A 21,567-nucleotide genomic window follows, 5' to 3' on the forward strand; every position below is an offset into this window, starting at 1 on the left:
GGACTTCAAAACGAGAGAATGATTGGGTTGGGCCTAGCTCAAGCTCATCGGTCATTTGCACTAAGTTTGAGATATAATTAGAGGTGTCAATGGTCTGGGTTAGGGCTGGACTAAGCTCTTTTGAAGACCAGTCCACATTGTTCAAAATAGGCCTGAGCCTGGCCCTGGCCTATGACAACCCAAAATAGTCTAGCCTGGGCCTAGTCCGGCTTTCTTTGCCGCAACCAAGCCCAAATCTCGCCTGAGTCTGAGCCCGAGTTTTTAATAGGTGGATCACAGGCTATAAAACAAATATGAGCTACATAATGAAGTAAATGTGATTTTTTTTTTTCATATTGTGTATATTGCAAACTTTCCTTCACAAACCCTAATGAGCCAGGCCAGCCGGACTCATGATGGGCTAATGGACTGATGGGCTATTGTACACTATCTAAACTGGGCCAGATGGAGAAACAGGCCTGAATTTTCAGCCCAAGTCCCTGGCCCAATCTTCGATGCCCGAAAGCCGGATGGTCCATAGCCCGTTAAGACCCTATTAATTTCCCAACCTGATTCATGAAAACGCAAGCCTGTTAAGACCCAATTAATTTCCCACTCAGCTTGGGACTCAGGCTTGCGTTTTCATGACTCGACCACTTGCTGATCCAAACTTGATTCAGCCCTTGAAAGCCACGAAGGAGCCATGCAGCATCCATATCACATATATGGGCCATTGACTAAGTTAGCCATCTTACAAACTCCAAATCACATCAGTAACAGAACATATCTAACATGTCTAGATGGGAATAAAATACACCAAGATAACACGGTTGAGAATCATCAAAACTTTTGAGAAAATGCTAAGTCAAGATTGGATGAATGATTCACTCACAAGATCTTTGCTATCCATTAGGTGGGGTCTACATGAAATATGCCATGGCCCAAAATATCAGCTCGTCCAACTGACCATGAAGGCCATGCAATGCAAGTTCGACTGATGCAGTTGTGGCCCACCTGGTTAGCAAACTAGCCTAGTTTTCAGGCCACGGCACATTCATGGAGGGACCCATTTAAGGAACGGCCCAGATGATGGGAACCACTCAATTAAATCTTGTTTCTAAAGCTCATATGTCATTCCTACCTTCAACAAACGCTTGTGAGGAATCTCAAAAACTTCATCCCTTTGCCTCAGATTCCTTCTTAGGGCATTGTAAGCATAGTCAATCAAAACCCTCCTCCCAATACCACTCCCTTTTCTTGCTACCACCTCACTCTCACCTAGCAAATGCACTACTCCTTTATTCATCTCTCTCTCCACAAACTCCACCAATCTCTTCTTCTCTTCCTCTGCATCTCCTCCCTCCATTATACCATCATCGCCCACCATTGGTGTTGCACTACCATTCTCCTCATCATGTTGCCCCACCACCATTGGTGTTACACCACCATTCTCTCCACCATGGTGAGCCACTGCCATAGGTGGGGCCCTCATCTCATCTCTGATGAACTCCTTCAGCCGGTCCACCAATGCAACCTCGAAAGATTCATTCTCGTTCTGTGTGTCCTTGTACCCATACCGCACCACGCACCTGAACACAGCTAGCTCGCCCTGGCCCACGCGGCGAAACAGGAACCGTTCATCAGGCAAGACCTTGCTTATAGGGAGCGACTTGACTGATACAAACACTAGCACAGAATGCAATGCTGGCACATTGGCGATATATTGCTTGAAGATGGGCGGGATCCCTTGGACGAGCTCAGAGTAGAATAGTGCAATCCCTGGCAAGCGGCGGAAGCTGGGGTCGGTAGCTATCTCCCGTATCTTGTCTGGCGAGACCTTGTTTTGGAGCTCGTAGCTGTACTTCTTTCGGTATACATAGTTCCATACACACATTACGAATACAAGGAATGCAGCGAAGGCTAGCGGGAGGTAGCCTCCTTGATCGAATTTGTAAAGGACGGAGCTGAGGTAGAGTAGTTCGACAGAGCCGATGATCAGGATGTATAAGATCACGAAGATGATGTGGGTCTTCCATATCATTACCATTATCAGCACCAGCAATGCAGATGTTAAAGTCATCACAAACACGACAGCAATCCCTGCATGCATAATGGATACCAATTCATCAAGATTAATACATACGGCCCACTTTGATCTGATCCGCCCATTCATGCGTCACCGTCTAGATGACCAACTCTAGAAAAGTACTCGGAACAGATGTCACGAGTGGATCATGGACACTTTCATGTCAAGATGGACACCAGAAGGCCTGATAGGTGGCAGAAGTGATAAGGACTCTCAGAACCTTAAGAGAGGCATATCTCGCAAACCAGAACGAGTTATTCCACGTATCATATATAATTTTAGAGTCGTAAAGCTACTTTAGCCACCTTACCCAGTTATACCAGATTGCTCATGCTGAATTTGCGAGATTCCACCAAATCGACAGTCAGAAAATCCTTTTTAATTTTGTTTTTATTATTTATAGGTCAGATCTAAAGTTCTTATTAATTTCGTTTTTAATATTTATAATAAGTTTTAGTTCGATCATAATTCTTGATCCTTTGAGGTTTAGGAGTTGTATACAACATAAAAAGGGCTTAAAAATTTAGGCTAATAACATGGTTAGGCCAAATGGGATACTATTTTTAGCCGAAAACCATGAAGTGTAGTAAGAATCATAAACGGCTATAAATAATAAGTGTTCTATTTACAGTAACTCAGGAATTTTAGGAGTTTGATTCTGAAACTTCTTCCTATGCTTAGTATCAGTATTTAAAGGGGTGTAAATTCGTTTTTATCATCAATCAATTTATCCTTATCATGTCCATCCCAACATCAAAATGATCATAGCCATCAATTTTCAAATGTGGAAGTTGGCCATTTTCATTTTTACTGTTAATTTATGGGACATATTTGGTATGTTGAGGATAATATGACTGGAACGACCTTTAATTGTGGCCATCCATAGATGGGAGTCAATAGTTAATGGTCTAGATCCTCCATCCCACCTCGTCAAACCCAGCCTAGCTTGGCAAGTATACTACTTGGGCTAGAAATTTAGCCATGGGCCCAACGGGTGGAATAAACCAAGACCTAATCTTGGCCCATGATAGGTCAAGACCAGAAACCTAATGGGCCACTTTGGCCCATTGCTAGGTGTATGGGTTGTAATGGGGCTAATACCATATGCATTGCCGATCTTCTCCGTCGTCTTGAATCCGGCGGTAACTGCGACGCATGCGACCATGAGAAGGTAATTGATCTCAGGTATGTAAACCTGGCCCTCATACTTGGAGGATGTATGGACGATCTTAACTAGAGGGAAGCAGCCGAGCGATAGGGACTGTTGGATGATGGAGAAGGTGCCGGAGATCATGGCCTGACTGGCGATGATTGATGCTAAGACGGCCACCACAAACATGGGCCAATATAAATGATCTGCACCATGAAAAGTTGCATGTTAGTGATCCAAAATCATGTGTTTGATCAATGTCAAACATGAAACTATAGCATGTTCAAGGGCTTCTTCCATCACCTGGTATGGACCGATAGAAGGCTTCTCCAACGTCGCTGTTGTGCTGACGAAGATATGATGCTTGGCCCATATATGCCAAAACGACAGATGGGAATGTTACGGAGCACATGCTTATTTGTATGGAACGGACTGTGAAGTGCCCAAGGTCGGCAAACATTGCTTCAGTTCCTGTTGCATAAGTTTACTGTAACTGCACGTATACTTGTGAAACTATCATGCTGTAGTTCATCTCATGGGGTCCCACATTAACATGCCTTGGCCTAAAAATCAGGTGAATCTGGCCTCTATTTGTTTGAAATGAGGAGTCTTTTTATTTTAACACGATGTTTTATATAAGGCTGGTGGTTTATTTCTGAAAATGACAAAAATACTTTTATAAAATGATATGTCGTGGATAGTGATTTAGACCATTCAAAAGCTCATAGATAATGAGTTGGACTGTTTCAAAATGATGGATTGTTAAACACTAGCTATTGATGATTTGGATATTTCAAAAGTTGGTGGATAGCTTTCTAGACTGTTTAAAAATACATGGACAATGACCTGGACCGTTCCAAGATGGTGGACAACAATTTAAATAGTGGTAAGTGATTTAGATATTTCAAAAGTACATGGACAGCTTAGAGCATTCAAAGGATTTGAACAATTACTTGATCCATTTTAGGATGGTGGATAATGATTTAGGCAAGGTTGTTCAAGAATATGTTGACAGCTATTTGGACTACTCCAAAATGGTGGACAATGATTCAGACCAATCCTACCAATATGCAAAGATATGATTATTTTTATTATTTTTTAGAAATAAGGATGTAATGAGTTTGGATTCAACGGGGAAAGTGATGAAATAAAGAGAATGTATAAAGATTTTTTATTTTTTATTTTTTATTTTATTGGTTTTGCCTAATTAAAACAATAAACTGGTATGGAATATGATTGATGGTCTATAACTTTTATATTCTAGACATACATATGTGTAGAGCTGCGCACGAGACGACTCGACTCGGTAAACTCAACTCATCCAACTCCTTCAAATCCGATTCGATCACATTCTAATCTAAACTCAAACCAGGGCCTTTGATCACTCACAGTGGCATGGATTGCTTATAAGCATCAGACTAGGAGATCCATCGCACCCAAACTTGAATATATATATATATATATATATATATATATATATATATATATATATATATATATATGAGTGCGGATCCTCTGTTTCCTAGAGTCAGGAACTCCCTGACTCCAACGTTTTCATTGGTCAACGTCAATGTAAGTGCCACATCATTAGATTTTTTAAATATATTAAAAAATTATATTTCAGAAAAAGTATAACGCCATTAAATATATTGAAACGGTCTCGCTTGGAAATCGGATTGCATACCAATTACGGCAAGCTCTTGCTCTCACCGTAGTTGGGCCCACCTTGTATGTATGTTTTCTATCCAGGCTGTCCATCCATTTTTCTATCTAATTTAAGGGGTTGAGCCCAAAATTAAAGTATATCCAAATATCAAGTGGATCATACTGTTGTAAACAGTGGGGATAATGATTTCCACTGTTGAAACCTTGCTAGGCCCCATAGTGATGTTTATTTGTCATCCAACAAGTTCATAAGATCATAAAGGCACGGATAAAGAGAAAATACAAATATAAGCTTGATCTACAAAATTTGTAGCCCCGAGAAATTTTCAATGGTAAACATTCAATTCAACTATTTCCTATGGTGTGGTCCACTTGAACATTGTATATGCTTTATTTTTAGTCTCAAGCCCTAAAATTATCTGGTAAAATTTATGGACGGAGCGGATAAAATACATAAAATCATGGTGGACTCCATGGAGTTTACTCAGTACGCTGACATGGTAAGTTACTCATCACGCAATCAGCGGAAACGGATTGGCTACTCCCCCTGCCACCAGCTAATGGTGGGTGGTCGGAGCTCCGTGGGCCCCAACATGATGTATGTGTTTCATCCATGCCGTTCATCTATTTTTCCAAATCATTTTATGGTCCGTGAAAAAGAATGAGGTATATCACAATCTCAAGTGGACCACATTACAGGAAACAGTGTTGAATGAGCGTCGACCATTAAAAACCTTTTTGGGGCCATAAAAGTTTTGAATCAAGCTGATCTTTGTTTTTTCCTTTCATCTAGGCCTGTATGACCTAATCAAAAGATTGGATGTCAAATAAACAGTACAGTGGGCCTTAGGAGGATTTTAATGGTGGATATCCAATCACTATTGTTTTCCTGTGGTGTGGTTCATCTGAGATTTATATACCTCTAATTTTTTGGATAAAGCCCTAAAATTATATGTAAAAATGGATGACCACCAGCCACCGGGCCGGTGGCAGGGGGAGTAGCCAATCCGTTCCCGCAATCAGCTACCTTCTATTTGAGGATTCAACGCACAGGTTAAGTAGCGAGACTGCTACTAAAGTGATGTCACCTAGTTATGTGGGACCCACCATGATGTATGTTTTGTATCCACACCGTCCATCCATTTGGAGAGATCATTTTATGGCATGAGCCATAAAATGAATCGGATCCAAAAATCGAGTGGACCCCAACACAGAAACAGTGGAGAGAGTCATGCCCACCATTAAAAACTTCAAAGGGTCACAAAATTTTTTCATCAAGCTGATATTTGTGTTTTCCCTTCTTCAATGTCTATGTTAACTTAAGGTCCACTGTGATTTTTATTTAAGTTCTCATTTAGAGATTCAGTGCACATGTTGAGTAGCGAGACTCGCTACTAAAGTGACGTCACGTAGTTATGTCGGTCCCACCATGATGTATGTTTTGTATCCACACTGTCCATTTATTTGGAGAGATCATTTTAAGGCATGAACCAAAGAATGAATCAGATCCAAAACTCGAGTGGACCCCACCACAAAAAACAGTGAAGAGAGTACGCTCACCATTAAAAACTTCTAAGGGCCATAAAAGTTTAAGATCAAGCTCATATTTGTGTTTTTGCTTCTTTAATATTTGTGTTAACTTATGAACATGTTATATCTCAAATAAAAATCACGGTGGACCTTAGGAAGGCTTCAACGGTGGACGTCACGCTCCTCACTATTTTCTATGGTGGGGTTCACTCCAGCTTTGGATCCACCTCATTCTTTTGATCATGCCCTAAAATGATCTGTCCAAATGGATGTACAATGTGGATACAGCACGTGCATCATGGTGGGCTCCACAGAACTTGGTGGTGTCACTTTAGTAGCGAGTCTAGCTACTCAACGTGTCGGTAGCTAATCCACCTCTAATTTCTTTCTTCTAAAATTTAATTAGGTCATGTCATCTCACAATAATTTTATAAGATAAAAAATATATATATTTACAAAATCTGCTTGATTAGCAAGGAATATTAGCTGCGGCCCAGGATGAGTGATGTTCGTAGGATCCTCACCGTGGCCTCACCTTGATCTATGCGTTGTATATCTACTCCATTCATCTGTTTTCTTATATTATTTTAAGACTTGACCTGAATCGGTACTTCTGATCGGGTCAGATTCAGTCCGAATTAGTCTAGGACAGACCCGGACTTAGATCGGGTTAGGCATGTTGGACTCCGTACGGATCGAGTCAGGTCGAGTTCGGGTCAGGCCTATTTCAATATTGAATCGAGTCGGATTGGCCCTAACTCGGTTTGAATCGACTCAATGCCCACCTCTAACCTACATTATATAAGGCACAATTTAACGTGGGCCTTAAATCATGTGGGGCCACTGACAAAATGATGGGATTCATTAGACAAAGTGATGAGGTTATTAGAAGAAGTGACAGAGTTATATTAAACAAAGTGACGAGGTTGTCCAACAAAGCAACATGATTCCATTAAATAAAGTAATAAGGTTAAACGAGACAAAGAAAATAGGGTTCCATTAGATAAAGTTACACATTCTCGAAAAAAGTGATGGACGTTGCCAGACAAAGTGACCCGGTTCCACTAAACAAATTGACGAGGCTGGAAGACAAAGTGATTGGGTTTTACTAGACAAAATTGTGAGGTTGCTGGACAAAGTGACGAGACTGTTGGACGAAGTGATGAGGTTCACTAGACAAAGTGATTGGGTTACTGGACAAAGTGATGAGGTTTTACTAAACAAAGAGACTATATAGTAAGACAAAGTAACAAAGGTCTACTATATCAAGTGACAAAGTTCTACTAGACAAAGAGTGACGAGGTTACTAGACAAAGTGATGGATTTCACTAAATAAAATGAAAAAGGTGCTAGACAAAGTGACAAGGTTCTACTAAACAAAGTAACGTGACTACTGGACAAAGTAACAGGGTTCCATTAGACAAAGTGATGATGTTTCACTAGATAAAGTGATGGGGTTGCCAGACAAATTGATAGGGTTTTGCTTGATAAAATGACGAGTTTTCGAATAAAGAGACTTGATTCCACTAAACAAAGTGATGATGTTACTGTGCAAAGTGAGAGGATTTCACTAGATAAAGTAGCTGCTTGTCAAATAAAATGACGGGGTTTCAATAGACAAAGTGACGGGCTCATTTTGCAAAGTGATAGAGTTGCAGCATAAAGTGACGGGGTTGCAGCACAAAGTAACGGGGTTGCAGTAGACAAAGTGACAAGGTTATAGTATAAAGTGACGGGGCTCAATAGACAAAGTGACAGGGTTGTAGCACAAAGTGACGGGGTACAGTAGACAAAGTAACGAGGTTACAGTACAAAGTGATAAGGTTCAGTAGACAAAGTGACGAGGTTGTAGTACAAAGTGACGGGGTTCACTAGACAAAGTGACGAGGTTGTAGTACAAAGTGACGGGGTTCACTAGACAAAGTGATGAGATTGCAGCACAAAGTGACGGGGTACAGTAAACAAAATGACAAGGTTGTACCACAAAGTGACGGGGTACAGTAGACAAAGTGACGATGTTGCAGTACAAGTGACGGGGTTCAGTAGACAGTGATGGGGTTGCAATAAAAAGTGACGGGGTTCACTAGACAAAGTGATGGGGTTGCAGTACAAAGTGACGAGGTTCAGTAGACAAAGTGACAGGGTTGTAGTACAAAGTGACGGGGTACAGTAAACAAAGTGACAAGGTTGCAGTACAAAGTAACGATGTTGTAGTACAAAGTGACGGGGTTCACTAAATAAAGTGACGAGATTGCGACACAAAATGATGAGGTAAAGTAGACAAAGTGACGAGGTTATAGCACAAAGTGACGGGGTACAGTAGACAAAGTGACAATATTACAATACAAATTAACTGAGTTCAGTAGACAAAGTGACAGGGTTGCAGTACAAAGTGACGGGGTTCAGTAGACAAAGTGACGTGGTTCAGTAGACAAAGTGACGGGGTGTAGTACAAAGTGACGGCGTTCACTAGACAAAGTGATGAGGTTGCAGTACAAAGTGACGGGGTTCGGTAGACAAAGTGACGGGGTTGCAGTACAAAGTGACGGGGTTCAGTAGACAAAGTGACGAGGTTTGGATTGGATTCAGTCGTAATAAATGGTGGGTGTGACTTTCTCCACTATTTTCTGTGGTGGGGTCCACTCGAGTTTTGGATCTGATTCATTCTTTGGCTCAGGGCCTAAAATGATATCTTCGAATGGATGGACGGTGTGGATACAAAACATACATCATAGTGGGACCCATATAAATAGGTGACATCACTTCAGTAACGAGTCTCACTACTCAATGTGGCACTGAATCCCAAATGGAAACGAAAGTGGATTGACTACTCCCCCTACCACTAACCCAGTGGTGGTGGTGGTTGGTGATCTGTGGGCCCCGCCATGATGTATGTGTTTCATCCATTCCGTTAATCTATTTTTACATATAATTTTAGGAGTTGATCCCAAAAATGAGATGGATATAAATCTCATATGGACCACACCACAGGAAAACAATGGTGATTGGATATCCATCATTAAAGTCCTCCTAAGGCTCATCGTACTGTTTATTTGACATCCAATCTGTTGGTTTGGTCATAAAGACCCAGATGAAGGGAAAAAACAAAGAACAGCTTGATCTAAAACTTTTATGGCCCCCAAAAAGTTGTTAATGGTCAACGTTCATTCAACACCGTTTCATGTAATGTGGTCCACTTGAGATTGGGTTATACCTCATTTTTGGTCTCAGACCATAAAACGATCTAGAAAAATAGATGGACGGCATGGATGAAACACATACATCATGGTGGGCCCACATAGCACTAAGTGGCAGAATCTGTTTCTAATGAAAACTGTGGATGCGGATTCACTGAGGAAAGCCTTTTGCACGAAGTTCCAGCGCTGGGATGTATGGTGGGGTCCACCATGATGTTTAGAAGAATTTCAATCCATTCATCCATTTTTAGAGCTCATTTTAAGACATATAACCAAAAATTAGGATGATCAAAAACTCAACTGGGCCATACAAGATGAAACAATGGAGAAAGAAATTCCTACCGTTGAAACCTTCCTAAGCGTCTTGATGTTTATATGCCATCCAAACTGTTTATAAGGTCATTTTTACTAGGCTGAAGTGAAAACACCAAAATATTAGACTGATGCAAAACTTCTATGGCCATATAAATATTTCAATGGACACTAAATCCCCACCGTTTCCTCTTGTGTGGCCCATTTGAGTTTTGTATACACCTTAGTTTTGGTCTGATGTCCTAAAATGATATCTAAAAATGGATGAACGGGTTGGATTTATCACAAACGTCGCAGTGGACCCATCCGAAATCCTTGGGCAGGATCTTATTGCAAAAGGCTTTAGCAGGAAATCTGCGTCCCCGTTAGACACGTGAAATCGGATTGTGTACCGAGTCTTATCATACTGAGTAAACTCTGTTGGGCCCACTGTGAATTCATGTGGTTTATCCACGCCATCCATCCGTTTTTTCAGATCATTTTAGGGGTTGAACCCAAAACTGAAGTATATCAAAAGCTCAAGTAGACCATACCAAAGGAATAAGTGGAAGTATTGATTTTCACCATTGAAATGTTTCTAAGCCCCCAATGATGTTTATTTTTCATCCAAACTGTTCATAAGATTACAAAGACATTGATGAATGGAAAAAACAAATATCATCTTGACATAAAACTTCTGTGGGCCCCCAAAAACTTTTCAACAGTAGAATTCAATTCACACTGTTTCAGGTGGTGTGGTCCACTTGATCTTTGGATATGATTAATTTTTGTTGTAAAACCCTAAAATTAGATGATAAAAGAGATGGATAGAGTAGATACAATGCGCAAATGACGGTGGGCTCCACGGACTTTACTCAGTACGCTTACCATATTGAGTTACCTAGCATGAAAACCGCTTCCGTTTAACGTCTCTGTTATACTGTACTTTTTTTAATCTATTAAAAAAAACTGGTGATGTGGCACTTACGATGACGTTGACCAATGAAAACGCTGGAGTCCGCACTATATATATATATATATAAAGACTCCGATATGACGTTTTAAATTTGAGATGTCATGTAGCCGTTGGAGAGGCTATAATTCGGCCAAGTGAATCTAGGTTTTAAGTTGTGATTTCAGCTCGTGGATATTCACTGCACCCAACCCGACTTGATACTTGTGACCCGGCCGGATTCAGTCCGAATTAGTCCAAGTTAGACTCGAACTCAGATCAGGTCAGACATGCTAGACTCGGTACCAAGTGAGGGGTCAGACCTATTTCAAAACCGGATCAAGTCGGGTCAGCCCTAATTCGGTCCAGCTCAACTCGTTGCCCAGCTCTACATATGCCCCACCTGATGAGCGGATCGTCCTTAAATTTTGGTTCCAAATATGTTCCCTGCAGCGTACCCCACCAAATGAATCGACCACATGTGCCAAAGCTAGCAAGTGTGTTGCAGATCGGCTCTTTTCACCTCAAGATTTCCCTTGTATGTATTCACAATTCACACTCACGCAAAGTCTCTTGTAAGCAAACGTAAATGTGTATATTCGAGAGGGATTTAACTAACCGGTGATAGCGAGTACAGCACCACCGAGAGAAACCCAAGCATCTTTCTTGTTTCTCCTGAAATAATCGATGATGTATTTTGGATTGAGAGCTTTGACAACAGACGGATCGTATTTGGCAAAGTTGTAAATGCCGATGCCGCTGATCATTAGGAACCACACGATGATGATAGGCGCGAAGCTGTAGCCCACCTTATCAGTTCCAAATCTCTGAACTAAGAATAGACAGATCAAGATGCCGACTGATACCCATACAATCCTTCCTAAAAGAAAATTAAGAAGAAGAATTAAGTGATTTGACTTATATTAAAAGATTATAATCAAGAATGATGTGACTCCTACCTTTGGTGGGTCATGTCTAGTGCTGTGCATTGAGTCGAGTTGGACCGAGTTAGGACTAATCCGACTCAACCCAGTTTTGAAATAGACCTAACCTGAACTCAACCCGACTTGGTACCGAGTCCAACAAGCCAGACCTCATCCGAGTCCAGGTCTCGCCTGGACTAATCACGAGTACCGAATCAGCACCATGTCGGGTCAGATGCAGCGGGCATCCGCAAGTAGAAATCACCACTTAGACCCTAGGCACACTTTTGCCATGGCCCACCAAAGTTTTGTATCGGGCTGAAAGATGGGCCTGTGAGGTTTAAAGGGATGTTGCATCACGTGGACCATTTAGATTATGAGCCCATGATAAGTGTGCAAAGGTGCACATGGGTACTCACGTAAGAAGGTGCCAGGTGAGCATTCCTCTGTGTGTGTGTGTGTGAGCAGGAGCGCGAGCGAGTCGGGTTTCAGTTTGAGTTGCGAGTCAGTACTGAGTTGGATTTCGGGTCGAGTCAAGTTATTGGGTGACTCGAACTCCACTTGATTTGAGTTCAGATTGGACGAAGGCTATTCAGTTCAGATCGACTAACCCACTCGGTCCGGTTCGGGTGTGAACGAGTTTAATGAGTCAAGTCGCCCATGCCCAGCTCAAGTCATGTCCCACAATTTGTGCTGGGTGAACATTTCTAACCCTTGGATTGGATGAAATGAGCCTTATTTTTTAGGGTGCGTTTGGTTTTACCAAATATCGTTATATTTCATGATTAATCAGCCTAATCAATCATGAAATACCATTATAGCTAGGTGCAACAAAACGCATGTTTAAAAAATTGGCCATTTCTCTTGTGATATTTCATGATAAAGAAATGTTCGTCACTCTCCTTATCTTTTCCGCGAACTTATTCTCATCCACGTTTCAAATGTCTACCAGATCCAAAATGATCATCAGATGGGCCCTAACTCGGATGGGCCATCTCCAAAAAACTCAAACAGATTGGACAATCTTAACCCTCGGATTGGAGGATTATTAAGGAAGAAAGTGGACTTTTTTCTTAATAACCATTCCATTTTCCTCCCCTCCAAAAGTCATTTGATAGAATAGATAGGATTGTCCGATCTGTGCATTTTTTGGGCTGTGCCCCTTCAAAGCTATACCATGTTCGATGATCGGTTCAGACCTTGTCTACGTGGTGAGTCTTGATGAAAAACAAAGAGAAATACCATAGTCATGGCACTGACTATGATAAATGAGTCAGCAGCAGGTGTGGACATGGACACTTGGAGAGTACAGAAGATAATGCATACCTTGAGTCATGGCACTTGTAGCTTCCTTTATCCCTCCCACCGCAGACAACACTACAACCGAAATTTCAAAACAATCCCACGTCAGCAAAGAACCCAAAACCTCACCATTGATGATGATGATGATACAAGTGGGCCACCGATTTCCTTATTTGGTTATTAAAACTGGATATGTGGCATGAAATAGGAATGATCTGAACCGTTGATCTATCAAAAATGAATTGATTATTGTGTTCAAATCAAGTGGATGGGTAGATCCTGCTAGTCTACTAAGAGGATCTATATATGCATTTCTACCGTCATTTTTTGAGTTAAAGATTGGACGGTGAAAATCATCCGATTGTAGAGATATTTCTACTAGAATGATCCATAATGCAACATTTGTATAACACCTTCCTATCGGTGTAACATTTGGATCATCAGAAAAACAGTGAAAGAAGATAAGACCTGAGATGCATGGAGCGAGGATTCCATCGCCAATCACCATAGAAGTTCCAAGCATGGTGACGAATAGTAGAAGATATTTCGCGAATGGGCTCTTCTCCAACGTAGATTTCAGCTTTGATGCTCTTCGAAGACGATTGCTCGGCAATTCAAGATGGAAATTCGAAACTTCTCTATCTTCAGCTTGCTGGCTTGGAATTAGACTGACCTTAACATAACGGCAGATCAGCGAATACAATGCGAATGTCCCACCTATGATCAGTACAAAATCGAACGTTAGGTCTTCTTCATATGTGAATAAAACCAGGAAGATCACCAAGTGGGCCACCCATTTCAGGTGGGCCGTACATGAATGGCTTAACCATTTCCCGTGCAGCTTCGGTGGATCACTAACTGCGGGGCCCACCTTGATGTATGTAGCTTACATCCACTCCGTCCATCCGTTTTGATGGCTCATTTTAGTGTTTGACCTCAAATGAAGCAGATGTAAATCTCAGCTGGACCACACCACGGTGAATAGTAGTGATTGATCTATTAAAAACTTTTTGTGGACAACAAAAGTTTTGTATCAAACTGATATTTTTGTGGTCCACTATTCCATGTCTTTGTAACCTTATCAACAGGTTGGATGGCAAATAAACATTCCGGTGTCCCACTATATGTTTTTAATGGTGGGTATTCAATCAACACTGTCTTATAGTGTGGTCCACCTAAAATTTGGATCTTCTTCATTTCTGGTATAATGCCCTAAAATGATCTTTCAAAACATATGGACGGCTTGGATGTAAGGAAAATACGTCAATGTGGGCCCCACAGGGATCCACTCATCTAGCGGCCCCCTCCTTTCCTAGCAGTTGGCTCACCTGATGAGTGATCCAGCCTGGGGAAATAAATAATATTGTGGACCATCATGTTGATGGACCATGACTCATAAACCAAGGTGATCAGATCATGGTAACGATCAAACCAATGGTCCCCCAACTGATTTTCTACGTCTCTGATGGTTAGGATTGTCAAATAGCCACGAGTATTGGGTCATGTCCTATCTAAGACGTGGCCAACCAGATCAATGGCCATGATCACCTTACATATATGAAACATGAATAATAAATGAGATCTTACCATCCCCGTTGTCGTTGGCATGGAGGACGAAGAAGACATACTTGATTAACGGAAGCAAAGTAAGGGTATAGAAGATCAAGGACAGCACACCCAAGATATCATCGTTGTGCTGGATTCCATTGGTGAAGGCGCTTGGGAACACATATAAAGGAGATGTGCCGATATCACCGTATACAACTCCAATGCTCTGGAAGGCTAGATGTAGGATCGTCGCCCAAGCAACGTTCTGTATGAATTTTATAAGTCACTGATTAGTAAGTTCGAGCATGTTGATGTATACACATGTGGAGCACTTGTGCTTGACAACGTTCCAGTGGTCATAAGAGATGTGTACAAGATTAAGCTTGATCATATGGTGGATCGGCTCACACTGGGGCCACGGCTTGGACATTAGGATGATCAGACAATCCTAACAGCTTGATGGACGTAGGGTCTAAAAATGGACGGTGGTCATTTATTTACACTTTTCTTCAAGCAGATAACTGTTACAATCATATGATCAGCGCGATCTTTGTTCCATGGTCCCTGATGGTGGCTGTTGGACGAGGGTCCTGGATCTTATAGACGTATGCCATGTGTCCCAGGGAAATTTTGCACAATGAACAGTGGAAAATTAGGAAAATGGTGTAACACAAGTGTAGACGTTGGAGGGCTCTTTTCTTTCCACCAGTTGTGTCACTGGATGACTTTCGTTTGGGATAAAAGTGTATTTAATTTTTATGATCCTACATTTGATGACACCTGTACAGGGGTTTAGGATTGAGAACCCGAAGATTCTTAACCTTAAGATGACTCGTGAGTTTATGTTATAAAAATTCTGAGTAAGGAACTGCAATTATAAAGGGGGAATATGTTAGACACACACTCTATCTGTATGGACGTACGATCTTTACTTCACAAGATCTTATTAATTTCTGAAGAATAAAACTAATTCTCATGTGCAGAGAATACAATGCGATGCAATTGCAGTGATGATTGACCAATCCAAATTTTTGATAGGTAATATTGGATTATATCGGCAAGTTGTAAAGCATACGATTGAAACGATCGATCAAGTGCAGGATGCAAAGTATGTATGTATGAGATGCTTAATTATGTATTGATGCTTATGATAAAACGACGGCCAACTGATTAAGGTTTCTGGTATACCTTTTCTTATTATATCGACATGCCTCATATCATAGGCCTGTCAATCAAATACGAGAAGATGATAGAATGCAATGTATATGTCAAAACAACGACTAACTGACTAAGGTTTCTGGTGGACAAAATCGGACTACACCGACAAGTCTCAGAGCATACACATGCCAATTAGATGAGATAAAATGATGAAATATAATGTAATGCTGATATATATATGAAGCAAGGGGGTTGAAAAGGGAATGACTGTTTGCACGATGTTAATGCGTTGATTCGATGAAACTAGTTGGGGCTTGAATGACTGGATGGGATTTGGGAAATAATTTAAAAGCAGAAAGTTTTTGATAGAGTTGGGCACCGGACGACTCATCCGACTTGTTCGAACCCAACTCGACTTGAACCGAATGGGTACTTTTTACCGAGTCAGATTCTGTCCGAATTAGTCCATGCCAGACCCGAACTCGGATCGGTTCAAGCATGTTGGACTTAGCACCGAGTCGAGTTTAGTTTGGGTCAAGCCTATTTCAAAATCATATCTAGTCAAGTCAACACTAACTCGGTCCGACTTGACTCGATGCCTAACTCTAGTTTTTGATCCATAGCTAAAAAGGTATGGTGGCCATTTGGAAAAATCCCAATAAAAATTTAAAAAATTATCATAAATTAGTAGATTGTTTTAAATATAGAAAATCTCACTGTAAATAAAAAATAAAAATTATCATAAATTAGTAGTTAGCTTTAAATATATAGTTATTAATTAATTGTTGAAAATTTAAATAATTTTCACGTTAATATTGGGATATTTCTGCAATAAAATCTGAAAAAATTGAAACCTGCCGATGTTTTGAAAATATCGCGATGTAATTGCAATAATATATTGTTGTTACTTTTCGCGAGAATATCGCTATAATTTCAATACCTGGGGAACAAAATAACTCAAGATACATCTTTCCTGATTGAAACCGTTTATGTGATGCCCTCAAATTGGATGGATAAAGATGAAAGATTAAAAGATCTTGGATCGGAATGTTTCAACCTTTGATCATTTCACATTGTTGCTTTGAACATGGACCGTATCGTTATCCTTTGAATAATCAAAGGGGTGAAATATTTCAATCTGAGATTATTTTTTTCGGATTATTCCCATCCACGGACAGGCCCATGACATAAACAGTTTGGATCATTGAAAAAAAGACTCCAATCTAGATCCTAAGGTGCAGACTTACCCTATTGAAATAGGTTGGGATGTACTCTTTGCAAACCTCGGTGAAGAAACATGAAGAAGTTTACTGCGAATCGCTATTATAAGTAAAACGCGTAAAAAACACTTGCGACAAGCCTATTAATTGTGATAGTTAACCACCACTTTGAAAACGGATGCGGATTGAGTGGACACCGTGATGTACGTGTCTTATCCACACCGTCCATCCATTTTTTGTATCATTTTAGGAGATAAGACCAAAAATGATGGAGATCCAATGGTGGTCAAATGCACTACACAATGAGATTAAACACTTACCGTTGAACGGGTCCTTACTCTTACTCCGGTGGTAGACTCTTAGGAGTTTTAACACCTGATTGAGGGTTCGAGTACACATAAGTGGTGAAAATCTCACTACGATGTGAGTGTGTGGTGGTGTGTGTGTGTGCGTGTGTTAAATAAATAAATAAATAATTTAAAAAAAAAAAAAAAAAAAAAACCTTTCCCCGTTGAACACTTCTTAGGGGCCACGGAAGTTTTGGACAGAGTTAATATCTGTGTTTTCTCTTCATCTAGGTCTATCTAACTTTATGAATAGGTTGGATGGAAAAAAAAACATCACGGTGGGCCCTAGAAAAGTTTCAATGGTGAGGATAATTACCACTGCTGCTTCATGTGGTGTGGTCCAGTTGAGCTTTGGATTTATCTCATTTTTGGTCTTAAACCCAAAAATGATACGAAAAAATGAATGGACGGTGTGGATAATATCAATACATCAGGGTGGGGTAGGACACAATGAACATGGACCGTATTGTTATCCTTTGATAGTCAAAGGGTTGAAATATTTCAATCTGATTTTTTTTTTTTTTTCGTATCTTTTCAATCCACGGTTGGCCCATGATATAAACGGTTTGGATCATTGAAAACAAAAAAAAAAAAAACTCCAATCCAGCTGCTAAGGTGCAGACTTAACCTATTGAAATGGGTTGGGATGCACTCTTTGCAAAACTCGGTGGAAAAAAAAAATAAAAAAAATACGGAACGCCGAATTGCGTCTCACCCTGCCTGGACGGATTACCGTGCGGGCAGGGCTCTGTGGGGCCATCTTGATGTAAGTATTTTATCCACGCTGTTCACTGCTTTTATTAGAACATTTTAAAGCATTATCTGAAAATTAACTGCACCAAAGGAAGCTACACTGATAATGACACCCACTGTTGAAATATTTCTAAGGGCCAACGTGGTGTTTTTTTTACCATATAGCATATTCATAAGGTTATGTAGACGAATATCAGATTGATCTGAAACTTCTCTATCTCTCAAGAAGTTTTTACTGTGGACTTTCAATCCCCACTTTGTGGTCCACTGAATCCTTGGATCTACTTCATTTTTTGGTTCAAATATTAAAGTGATCTTATAAAAGTGTTGAACGGCGTGGATAAAACACTTAAATCACGTTGGGCCCCACATAACCCTACCCGGGGTAGGACGCAATCCGCGTCCGAAGAAAACGTCAAGAAGTTTAATGCGAATCCGTATTTTCAGTTAGACGCAGCATACCCACAGGAACGAACAAGACTACTGTGATACCTAACCACCACTTTGAAAACGGCGGTGACTCATTACCCTTAAATGACATGTTCGGCACTTACGTTCCACCATCCAGACCATCCAATTTGTGGGCCACGAGTATCTCGACAATTGTGGTTACCAAGTAATCTTGACCATCTAACAATTACTCACACTTCTAATTTTTCTAAAATGCAGAAAATTACAAAAATGCCATTCAAGATTCGTTGACTCTTCCGTTCCCAGATATACGGGAGACACAATTTCCGTAATATTCGCTGGCGTACATGTATGGAGATATACACTGTCGATTTTGTGGGGCCCAGTGAGGATGGAGCATATGGTAAAAGTGCACCGATCCAATGATCCTAGCCGACCAATTCATTTGTAATGAATGGAAAGCGTAAATTCAACGTAAAAATCAGATGGTTGAGATTGTCCAAAAAGTGGTACTCTTCGGCTATTCTACATCAACTACTATAGAAATCATTTAGCCGACATGTTGAGATGTCCTGAGATGTCCCAATGATGTAGGTATAACATCTAAGCGGTTTATCATATGGACCCCCACATCCTCTACTCTCCACCCAAAAATCAGGCTGATATGAAATCAAGGTGGACCACACCACCTAAAATCATGCCAAATGAAAAACCATACAGTGCGGGCCCACCATAGTATTGGGGTGTCCGTATATCCTGTTTGGCCGCATCTTCTGAATGGACTGCGTGGCAAGTAAAAGCCCGATAGGCCCCACACACAATCTGGAAATCTTTAACGGTGGGCATACCCAACAGAACTGCTCCTTGTGGTGTGGCCCACCTGAGTTTTGGGTCCTACTGATTTTTTTCTACCAGATAGAACGTGAGGGGATATACATGATGATCAGATTGGATATTAGAGAGAGACAAACCTTGGAGCCATGGCCCCCAGAGTATGTAGCTGCTTCAACGTCCCAAGAATCGTATCTACGCAACTTCTCTCGCGAGAGTTTCCTCTCTTTCAATCCCGTTGATGGAATTTCCATCTCTTCCTTCACATCTTCGGACACTCCATCCGCGTCGTTCGACATCTTCCTGTTAGAGAGAGAGAGAGAGAGAGAGAGAGAGAGAGAGAGAGAGAGATTGCATTAGCGCCTCTTACTTGCTAAGTAAAAAAAAAAAACTTGTCACTTTCTCTTTCACCATCGATTGAAAACAAGGGTTACAGTTTCAAGCATCAAAATCCACTGAAATCCTATAAAGTTAGAGTTCCAAACATCGGAATCCACTGAGAAATCCTCTTTAAAAAAGAAAAAAAAAGAAAAAGATGATGGATTATTGATACAATTTCGAACGTAATTTTCAACGGATCTGTGTGAAAATACCAAATCTACTAAAGTCCACTGAAAAATCCTCCTTAAAATAAATTTAAAAAAAAAAAAAGAAAAAGAAGAAGAAGAAGAAGGATTATTCATACAATTTCGAACGTGATTTTCAACGGATTTGTGTGAGGAATCGAGAGGAGGAATACCTTACGGTTTTTCGTAACTGAGCTTCTCTCTTCAAAACCTCTGGATTTCTATTTATAGGGAGAGGGACGGACGCGAATTGGACGCGAATTGTCCGAGTTGGACTCAGATTGCGTTGCGTATAGCATATAGCAACGGCATCCTCCGTGCTGGAAAGGCTCTGTGGGACACAACATAGTGTATTTAGTTTATCCACGCCGTTAACAAATTTTTACAGTTCATTTTAGTCCCATTATATAAAAAATGAGATAGAACCAAAGCTCAAGTCGACCACACCACACGAAACAGTGGGATAGTGACACCCATCGTTAAAACCTTCTTAGGGCCCACCGCGATGTTTGGTTGCATCTAACATGTTCGTAAAGTCAAATAAATCTGGATGAAGAAAACACGAAAATATCAGCTTGATCCAAAATTTATGTGGCCACCAAAAGTTTTCAATCGATAGTTCTTTAATCCCCACTATTTCCTGTGGTGTGGGCTTTATATCTGCCTCAACTTTTTAGATCATGCCCTAGAATGAGCCGGAAAAATGAATGGACGGCATGGATAAAACACATACATCATACTGGGGCCTCGTAGGTTTTCTAGAATCGACCAGTATGGACGTCCGTAGTTTGTGATACACCACCAGGCAATTCGAGTCCGCGTAACGTAAACATGAAATTCCTGTACGCGGAGGAAGAGGATTGCGTACTGAGTAACTCAGTACGCTTAGTAAACTTTGTGGCCCCACTGTCATTCATGCATTGTATCCACTCTGTCCATCTCTTTTACCACATAATTTTAGGGCTTTATTCCAAAAATGGAGCATATCTAAACCTTAAGTGGACCACACCACTAGAAACAGTGTGAATTGAACATCTACCGTTGAAAAATTCTTGGGGCCAACCGAAGTTTTAGATCAAGCTGGTATTTGTGTTTTCCTTTCATCTATGTCTTTCTGATCTTATGAACAGGTTGGATGACAAATAAACATCAATGGCGGCCTTAGAAAGTTTTCAACAGTGGAAATCAATACTTTCACTTTGTCCTGTGATATGGTCCACTTGAGCTTTGTACATGCATAAATTTTAGGTTGAACCCCTAAAATTATCTGGAAAAACGAATGGACAGCGTGGATAAACTACATGCATTCACGGTGGGCCCAACAGAGTTTACTCAGTACGACAACATCGCACTGAGTAACTCAGTACACAATCCGATTTCGTACGCGGAAGCTATGTGGGGCCATTATACGCGGAAGCTACGCGGATGCTCGCGAGAAATCCACTCTATCTATCAGTTTTACAAACTCATGATACGACTGGTGACCCCAACATCAGCCAGCTAGATGATGTCAAAGCTCTATGGAACTAACTATGATGTATGTTTTTATCCACACCCGTTTATTCATTTTGCCTGCTTATTTTAGGGCAAGAGCATGAAAATAAGGCAGATCGAAAGTTCAAGTGGACCACACCACAGGAAAAATTAGAGAGAATGAT

General features: G+C 40.7%; 1 protein-coding gene across 1 annotated transcript; it reads right to left on the reverse strand.

Annotated features, from left to right (window-relative positions):
- Positions 1-1,096: 1,096 nt before the first annotated feature.
- On the reverse strand, positions 1,097-19,641 carry LOC131230784 (potassium transporter 5-like). Its single transcript, XM_058226751.1, has 8 exons — positions 19,484-19,641; positions 14,663-14,888; positions 13,544-13,792; positions 13,100-13,150; positions 11,470-11,730; positions 3,519-3,686; positions 3,167-3,421; positions 1,097-2,079 (listed from the first exon to the last, which is right to left on the reverse strand). The coding sequence occupies exons 1-8, from the start codon at positions 19,595-19,597 to the stop codon at positions 1,097-1,099; spliced, it is 2,307 nt and encodes a 768-aa protein (XP_058082734.1). The 5' UTR covers positions 19,598-19,641.
- Positions 19,642-21,567: the final 1,926 nt, after the last annotated feature.

The sequence above is a fragment of the Magnolia sinica genome, chromosome 17, assembly GCF_029962835.1.
Source record: "Magnolia sinica isolate HGM2019 chromosome 17, MsV1, whole genome shotgun sequence".
Taxonomy (NCBI): Eukaryota; Viridiplantae; Streptophyta; class Magnoliopsida; order Magnoliales; family Magnoliaceae; genus Magnolia; species Magnolia sinica.

Bases quoted from the DNA above. Each gene is read 5' to 3' on its own strand.
- LOC131230784 (XM_058226751.1), bottom strand. From the start codon at position 19,597: ATGGAAATTCCATCAACGGGATTGAAAGAGAGGAAACTCTCGCGAGAG. The intron at 14,889-19,483 runs GTTTGTCTCTCT...AAATTCATACAG, and splicing joins CTGGGGGCCATGGCTCCAAG to AACGTTGCTTGGGCGACGAT. The intron at 2,080-3,166 runs GTATTAGCCCCA...TTATGCATGCAG, and splicing joins GAAGATCGGCAATGCATATG to GGATTGCTGTCGTGTTTGTG.